At 40.9% G+C, this 9,358-nt stretch overlaps 1 protein-coding gene across 1 annotated transcript; it reads left to right on the forward strand.

The window, feature by feature from the left end:
* The first annotated feature begins 2,443 nt into the window (after nt 1-2,443).
* Nucleotides 2,444-4,455, forward strand: CCL7 (C-C motif chemokine ligand 7). The gene is made up of 3 exons (XM_005583420.5): nt 2,444-2,590; nt 3,359-3,476; nt 3,909-4,455. The coding sequence occupies exons 1-3, from the start codon at nt 2,485-2,487 to the stop codon at nt 4,012-4,014; spliced, it is 330 nt and encodes a 109-aa protein (XP_005583477.3). The 5' UTR covers nt 2,444-2,484; the 3' UTR covers nt 4,015-4,455.
* Nucleotides 4,456-9,358: the final 4,903 nt, after the last annotated feature.

The following is a 9,358-nucleotide window of genomic DNA, read 5'->3' on the forward strand; positions in this document are numbered from 1 at the left end:
TGAGGAACAACAGAGACATAAATATATAAAAAAGGGAAAATATCAGATGGTAATCCTACTTCATCAGTAATTACACTAATGTAAAAGGATTAAAACCCCCAACTAAAAAGCAAAGGTTGAGTAAACAAATTTTTAAAATAAACCAACTATATGCTAGCTATAAGATGCATGTTGTAAATTTGAAATCTCAGATAATTTGAAAGTAAAGGTATGGGAAAAGACACCCCATGGAAATGATAATCAAAAAAGAGCTAGTGGCTATACTGTTAATAATATCAGACAAATAAAAATTTTTTGTTTTAAGACAAAAATTTTTACTAGAGACAAAGAAGGACATTATTTTGTAACTAAGGGTTAAAAATATAAATATTTTTAATCTGGAAGCAAATTAACTGCTTACAACTTCTGATGTTGATAATGTACAATAATTTGGTTGTTTTGTAAGTGTTTCTAATTTTGCCATATTTTTACAACCAGTTGATATTGTCTTTAAATTATTTAAAAGTTTTTACAAAAATCTGCAACAATTCAACAGTCTCTTATTTTTACCATTCCCAGGTCTTGTGGGTGATAGGTACAGGCCTTTCCATCATAAACATAAGCAGGCATTTTCTCTGGGATCTTAAGCAGGAACATCTTGGGGCACTTTACTTAAGGATTTTCTGAAGGAGAAAGGTTTAACCAACTGGAACCCATGAGTACTTCCTTGAGCTGCTGAACAGACAGATCCAGGAAAGGTAATTTCTGGGCAGGACCCCTATGTTCTACTCCAACTTTGTGGATCATTCAGCAGGTTATCCATGATAGTTGTCTTCCAAAATAAAAGAAAAAGAAAGAAAAGTCAAAGGAAAGGGTTCTGCTTTGTAGAAGCATCAAGTGGATGGAACATACACCCTGGGTTAGAAAATATGCTGTTCTAATGTGTTACATTAGAGTGAGCTGGGAAGACTCCATAAACAAGGAGATAGAAAGTAGGTCAACTATTCACCAATTTCTGGAGCTGGGAGTAATAACAATTTGAAAAAGAGCTAATTGAGGGAATGAGTAGCCTGAGCAAAGTCATAGGGGTAAGATAAAATGACGTAAAGCTAAAACCAGAATCAAAGCCTTGCATTGCTCCCAAATTAATATTCAAGGCTGTATAATGCTCAATTTCCCCATTGAATAATTTTCCTCTTTTGCATTCCATGTCCATGATGCATGGCCCAGTTACAGGCATGAGGACCCCACACATGGTCCCTCATCAAACCCCTTTTCACTGATATCAAAGGCGATTAGTTGGTGACTTTGTAATGTGTATGTGAGATGAGGAGCTAGATTAGTGGTTTCTTTGTATTCCCGAGATGTGTGTGTGGGAAGAAGGACAAGAAGGCTCTTGTCTCTGATTCAAATTGAAGGGCTCTGATTTTGTTCATAAATTTGCCTTCCCTATATTCTTTTACTTGGAAAAATATGATGTTTTAGAAACACAGTATTCTAAGATCCTTATATGCTGTGCAGTTCTGATAGCCTATAAAACAAATAGTGGTTTTAAAACATATCCTCAAATTCTTTTATACTCCTCCCATTAAGAGGTGTGACTATGTTCCCAACCCTTGCACCTGGGATCCTTAAGCCATCATGCACAATATCTAACCATGTGGAGGGACCACTGGAAAGATCTCTCTCTCTCTCTCTCACACACACACACACACACACACACACACAGAGAGAGAGAGAGAGAGAGAGAGACAGAGAGACAGAGAGAGAGAGACAGAGAGAGAGAGAGACAGCTGTTGAAGTCCTCCCAGCCCAGACCCCAGGCATTGAATGAAGACCTTGTGATATATTCAAGAGCAAAAAAAAAAAAAAAAAAAAAAAAAAACCCAGAAAATTGTTACTGTTTTAAGTCTCTGTTTTCAGATAGACTGTTATGCAGCAATAGATTACTAAAACGGGCACTACTTTTAGGTACTATTATTCTAAGAATACTGAATTCTATTTTTCTGCTAATGTTCTATTATTTTACTTTTCTCTGGGTTTTAGAAAGCCACCAGGATTTAAGACAGTGAAGAATCTTTGAGTCCTTTGTGGAGTTGAGTCAAAGTCTGAGTGGCTTTTTGTGGACTCATGTCCTAGGGCTGCTGCTCCAAAGGGAAAAGGATAATATCCCTTGTATATCTTTGACTTCGGTATCCCTGATTCCTTCCTTTTTCTGTAGAATGTGTCTCATTTCAGAGAAACTGTTCTCTTAATAATAGCCATAGTTACATACTGTAGTCTGCCTGGACATAGACCCTACCTCACCTACCACTGCTGGTCTTAGCTGAAAAACAGGCTAACTTCGACTCATACTCTCATTTCCTATCCTCCCACTGAAGTGCACTGACTCAGCAGATTTATTACTCCATCCTATGATTCATCCTCTCTGCTTCCTATAAAAGGCAGAGACAGAGCTGCTAGAGGAGCAGAGGGGCGAGACCAACCCAGAAATCTCCAGTTCTCATGGGGAAGCCCATGCCCTCACCCTCCAACGTGAAAACCTCTGCAGCACCTCTGTGTCTGCTGCTCGCAGCAGCTGCCTTCAGCCCCCAGGGTCTCGCTCAGCCAGGTAAGGTCCCTCTCTCCTTCTCCTTGAAGCACGTTGCCCCTTCTCTGGGTTATCATGGACCAGTCAAGAAGACTCTCACTTTAACAGCTACTTTTCCAAGATAAGGTAACTCGGAAAAAGAACAAGGGGTGAGCCCAACCACACAGCTGCTGCGGGGTACAACCCGAACTAGAATTCCAGCTGTGAACCCCAAATCCAGCTCCTTCCAGTACTCCAGCTCCGGGAACACCCTCAGTGCAATTACCGCGCGAGTTGCTTCCAGCAGAGTTTGGGATCGGGTGATCAAAAACAGGGGGCTTCCGGGGATGAGTGTGCAGGCTGTTTGCAGATACCGGGAGACCCAGAATCTGGTCTGTGTTTCATTCAGCCCAGCTTCCAGAGACAGCGGCTCCGCAGAGGTGGTAGGTATCAGGGAAACTCATGACCAAGCATAGAATGCTCAGAGCCTAAAAGGGGATCCATAGTTGGAGTACCCTTGCTCTAAGGAATTGGATTATTATATTAGCCCCTTCTAGCAATGCCCAGAGTAGTCATCAATTCCTCTTCCGCCTGTCAACTGGTGATGGTGCATCACTATTTTATAGTCCACAAAAGTGAAAGGGAGTTTATGAAATGCCTCAAAGGGCAAAGACACCGGACTTGGGACGGGCAGCTTTTGCCTCCACCTCCTTTCTCTCTGACTCTTTCTTCTTACCATTCCCTATTTTACAAACAGAAAGACCCAGAACACACCCTCAACGGCCTTTTCTTCTTGTTGTTTCATTGCAGATGGGATTAATACTTCAACTACCTGCTGCTACAGATTTATCAATAAGAAAATCCCGAAGCAGAGGCTGGAGAGCTACAGAAGGATCACCAGCAGCCACTGTCCCCGGGAAGCTGTAATGTGTGTGGATGATGACCACCCACCCCTCACACCTCAGTCCTAGGTTCTTCCCTGGGCAGCGAATAGGACTACTATCAAAATGAGTTGGAATCAAATACTGTGATGCAAACAGCATCTCTAACCTTATCCCAGACATTTTCCAGTGGGAAACAATTCAAGAAAAGAAAGTGACTTCTCACTCTCAGCTCCCTTTCTAGCTATCACTTCAGACTTCAGTTCTTTTATCCTGGAACCAAGAGGGATTCACTTGGGCTGGCAAAAAGAGCTGCTTCTCTGAGGCCCCTTCCTTTAGTTTACCTTCTTCCTCCTCCATCCCTGAGGCATCTCCATCAGCCAGACTGACGAGCTAGACAGGTTTCCCATAGCGTTGGTCACACTCCCAGGCTGAACCCTCGAGGTGTTCCATCTAACTATCTCCTTTCTCCTCCACAGCTTCAAGACCAAACTGGACAAGGAGATCTGTGCTGACCCCACACAGAAGTGGGTCCAGGAATTTATGAAGCACCTGGACAAGAAAACTCAAACTCCAAAGCTTTGAACATTCATGACTGAACTGAAACCAAGCCATGACTTGAGAAACAAATAATTTATATACCCTGTCCTTTCTCAGAGTGATTCTGAGATTATTTAATTCTAATTCTAAGGAATATGAACTTTATGTAATAATGTGAATCATGGTTTTTCTTACATAGTTTTAAAAAGTTATTAATATTTTAATTTAATCTTCCATGGATTTTGGTGGATTTTGAACGTAAAGTCTTGGATGCATATGTCATCTCAGTCCTCTAAAAACTGCGAGACGCTCCTCCCTTCTCTACCTCATGGTGGTATTGTAGAAGTCCTTGCAAGAGTCAATGCAAAGATTTGTTTTAATTGTTAAGATATGATGCTCCTATGGAAGCATAATGTTATTATAGAATTACATATTTGCATATGTATGACTCCCAAATTTTCACATAAAATATATTTTTGTATAACAGCTGACATTCATGGCTTTTTAAAAGGATAAAGTAATAAAGCTGGTGGGGGTAACAGGGTGACAAGGTGAAGGGCGTGGTTGCAGAGGTCGGGCTCACATTGTGGAGAAATGAGCACATAGTGGACTCTGGGCTTTCCCCCAGGCCAGACTTATCTGCATCTTAGGGAGAGGCAGCTGCAGGCTGGGGTCAGATGAACCCACCCCTCAGTTCCAGATCTGACATCCTCTTCAGCCACTTGTTCAAATACCTTCCTTCCCTCTCAAACTCATTCTTTTTCTCACCATCTCGCACTCTACCCAAAAGCCTCTCCTCTCTTCCATTATATCAACCTTGTAACTGGCTGGTTTTCCCCCTTCTAATCAATTCTCTAGTCTCGTATAATACAAATGTCACTTTCATTAAAAAATCGAGTAGGAGACCAACAGGTGATTTGGCAAGTGCCGGCCATCATTGATTTCTGCCACCACTGGTGTTCAGACCAAGTCCAACATTCCTTTCTACCCCTTCTTCAGCCCACCAGTTCTCACCCCCAAACACCAAAGTCAACATTAACAATGAGATTCAGAAAATGTGAATAATTATTGAGTTCATTCAAGGACAAAGCTTGAGGGTGGCCACTTGGAAAAGCATCAACTCCAAACAAATGGAAAGGTTTCAATTACATAGGTAAAGACAGAAGCTCCAGCTGGATTACAACATTTTTCGTACTAGACAAGGTGCATACACCACAGTGATTTGATTGGTTACAGGTTACTATGTTCCAAGGAAGATGATTTACTACTCCTTGAGGAGAGGTAATGATCTGAGGGGTGTTACCTCTGCCATGGCTCAGTCTTCTTAATTGTTTACAGGAAAAAGCAAAAAGGCAAAAGTTGTAGGTGCATGCTACACGACTCAGATTGCATAGCCACATTCCTCTCAAGGCTCAGAATAATTGAAGTCCTAATAGCTTTAAGTTTAAATTATCTGAAGTTTGAGTTATTTAATTTCACACCAATAAGGCGGGTAATCTTAAATTCCAGCAGAGAACAGCCAACAGGCAGACCAGAAGTAGGAATGAATGAATAGATGCTGTGGGACACAGTGAGCCCTCTGATACACGCAGATGTTAAGCAGAGTGTCTGATGGTAGGACAGGAAAGGAGAGAAGGGCTACATGTGCTCAAGGCCAAACAGAATCTGCTGAAACTTCATATTAGAAAAATTATAAAATCATGTGTTTTCATGCAGGCCTTGTACTCTTGGGCACAGAGAATTAGAAAGAACAGGAACAGAGATGCTGGTATATAATGGGGCATTGAGTTCAATGGGATTCAAAGATTAGGCTAGTTACACCAGTAATGTGCCTAGTAAATTTAGGCAAGTTACTTTACCTGACCAAGCCTCCATAGATTGAGATGTAGAGTAGATCAATGAGTCATATTCGCATCAACATCACTTAGATACTAATTTAAAAAAAAACAACAGATTTCCAGGTACCATCAGTAAAGACTCTGATATGGATTGTTGAGTGGGGAAAGTGTCCCTTACACATTTTTAACTATTTCTTAGTCATGTCTCGGGACCAGTGAGTTTCCCTGATGCTATCTCTTTCAGATCAATGTAATCTCCAGGCTTGACCTGTGAATTCTGGCTTAGGCAAAAGGAGTGTTTTTTGTTGGAACTTTCCCACCTCCTAGACTTTGCTGCTGGACATGTACCTGTCCTAAGTAGCAGAGACCGCAAATGCCCCCCAGATATCTGTGGGCTCTTCTATATTCTCCAGCCTAAATTGCATTTACCCAGGGGCTGTGTGGTTGAATTCTAACCAGTTGGGTGAGGGCTAAAATGATATAAGCCACTTTCAGACCTTGTCCCTATAAACAGCTCTCTCTTCCTCTATTGTGGTAATGTTAGGGGTAATGTGCTCCGTATAGCTCAATGGAAGCAGTCCGTATCCCCAAGTCACAGGTCAACTGGCCTACCTTGAACTGTAACATGAAAAAGAAATAAACATTTGCTGTGTTAAGCCACTAAAGCTACTTTGGAGCCTAGTTTAACCCTGATTAATAGAGGAATTAATAGCACAATCATGTGCTACCATTAAGAACGTGAAATGTGTAGCATTAACTAGATATTTAGTAGCAAGCAGTGAGGAAGCTGATGTCACAGTTTGAAGAAAATAAGAGATTCATGTTACAAAGTGTCAAACCTGTCAGGTGCTATCTGCTAAAATAGTAACTCTAAAGGGAAAGTTTGATAAAGATACATTAGTAGCATGTTGTTTCTTTTTGTCTTTCTTTTTGAAGGGATTCCAAGAAAGAGATGAGCTCAGAAAAAAGAGAAATCAACTGGTCATAAGGTAGAAACGAAAGACAATAAAATACACAAATTCAGGACCTTATGTTGTTGGAAAAGCCATCTGTTTCTAGGTACCAAATATTAAGAGAAGGTATTTAAGGATGAAAAAAAATCTGCAATAAAACTCTTTTGGGAAAAAATCTCTTAGTTGGATGAAATAACATAAAGCAAAAATGAGATTGAAGTTGTAGCCTTACCATTCAAGTCTCACAGCCTTCCTCATTAAGAAGAGAGGGAGAAGGAGAAGGAGAAGAAGAAGGAGAGGCAGAGGGAGAGGAAGGGGGGGGGGAAGAGAGAGAGAGAGAGAGAGGGAGAGAGAGAGAGAGAGAGAGAGAAAAAATAATTACAGAATTATATCAAGAAAGAAACTTGGACTGTGGCTGCTGGCATACGGAATTGACTGAGAGTGAAGAGATAAGAAGCCCACTGCTATTACCAGAGCTGTACTATACTGTCAATGAAACCATAAGTGATCCTGAAAAGTTCAAAAAGAAGACAAACTCCAGGCCCTACAGTACAGCTTGCAGTCCTCAAAGGCTGCAGAGTCCCCAAGAAGACCATGTCTCTCTTCAATACTCACTTCAGAGGTGACCAAAGGGGAATAATGGAAAAGGAGGAAACTCACAAAGGAAACCAGAAACCAGGATAAAAAAGACAACAGAGCTCCCCCAGAGAGAGAGAACCAGCCTAATCAAGGATGGGGGACTTTTTTTTCTTTTTATTATACTTTAAGTTCTAGGGTACATGTGCACAACGTGCAGGTTTGTTACATAGGTATACACGTGCCATGTTGATTTGCTGCACCTGTCAACTCATCATTTACAGTAGGTATTTCTCCTAATGCTATCCCTCCCCCAGCCCCCCACCCCCCGACAGGACCTGGTGTGTGATGCTCTGGATGGGAGACTTTTATAACATCTGTCTGAAGTTTTTAGGTTTGGCACAGTGCATTGGCCATTGACGAATGCCACTTTCTTTCCATATACGAGAGTGTTGATTGCAAGTACCCTGTCCTTTTCAAGCTTGAAACATTAGGTAAGTGGCAAATTATTTGTCTTTTTAGTTCATAGGTCACTGGACAAAGTAGATCCATAATCTCAGCTGATGGAGATAACTAACCATCATCAAGAGATCTTGTCCATTTAGGTTGGTGCAATGACTAAATGGCACTTTGAGTTGTTTCTCTTGCAGGTGGATTATTTGTGTACTCTACGTGTGAGAAGAAGTAAGCAAAAGGCAGATTCTAATGGAAACTATTAGTCTTCACCAAATATCCATGTGATCCTCTTCATGTCTCAGCTTCTTTGCAGTTATTCTGGAGTTGCATGATGAGTGAAGGCCAATGTGAGGTAGGCAGAAGTGATGTAAGCAGCTTTTATATCTGTTTCTTTAAAACATCCTACACAATCTATCAACCCTCTCTCCACTCACATCTGGGAACTTGGAGGCCACATGTTCCATATGAAAGCCATAATTGGCAAACAGCCTGAATCTGTGAGTCATTCCTAAAAGAGAGTACTTTTTGAGAGCTGCCTAACCAACATCAGGTTACAATACAAACAAAAAGTAAATATCAAAAAGTAAATATTGCAGTAAGCCACTGAGGTCGTTGTTGTTATAGAAGCCTAGGCTAGCATTACCATGACCAGTTAGCCCTGGAAAATAGGTATGACATTCTGTGCCTCGGTTTTCCACCTCTGTACAAAAGAGTAAAGTTAATTGCCCTAAGAGGATTATAACAAAAAGAACATTTTAGGCCAGGTACTATGTCTCACTCCTGTAATCCCAGCACTTTGAGAAACCAAGGTGGAGGATACTTGAAGCAAGGAGTTCAAGACCAGTCTAGGCAACAAAGCATTTCTACAAAAAATAATATTAGACAGATGTGGTGGCATACCTTTAATCCTAGCTGCTCTGGAGGCTGAGGGAAGAGGATCACTTAAGGCCCAGGAGTTCAAGGCTACAGTGAGCTGTGATGGTGCCACTGCACTCCAGCCTGGATGACAGAGGGAGACACCGTCTCTAACAAAATAAAATATTTTTAATTTTTTAAAAAATATTTTAAATAAAAAAGCTTTGGAAAACCTCAAGGCAATTCTGGGAAGCAGGCTTCACTTTTGTAAATGATTTCACAGAAGAGGAAGACAGTTCACTTCTCTAAGTCTCCTTTTTCTCATCTTTAAAATGGACTTAATTAGAATAGGTTTGTTGGAAGGATTAAATAAGTCATCTCTTGTGAAATGAAGTAAGATAGAGCCTTGCATAGATTGCATAGGTTAGCATTGCATTGATAACTTACTATCTGCTGAACACATTGTTAGCATTTTTACACTAACATCAAGTTTGGTGTAATTCTCTTCCAAAAGTGATAAGAAACTGCAGAAATGAGTTCAGTGATGCTTGAGAAGAAGGAGTAATGAACCCTACATTGGTCCTGCTTTGCACAAAGGGAGATTGAGACTAAGAGTTATGACACATTTCAGAAGACAGGAAGTCAACAAACAGGGGCTCTAGAATCGGCTCAGCCTAAAGCACACAGTTCCCTTAAGGATTTTTTCACTGG

The sequence above is a fragment of the Macaca fascicularis genome, chromosome 16, assembly GCF_037993035.2.
Source record: "Macaca fascicularis isolate 582-1 chromosome 16, T2T-MFA8v1.1".
Lineage (NCBI taxonomy): Eukaryota > Metazoa > Chordata > Mammalia > Primates > Cercopithecidae > Macaca > Macaca fascicularis.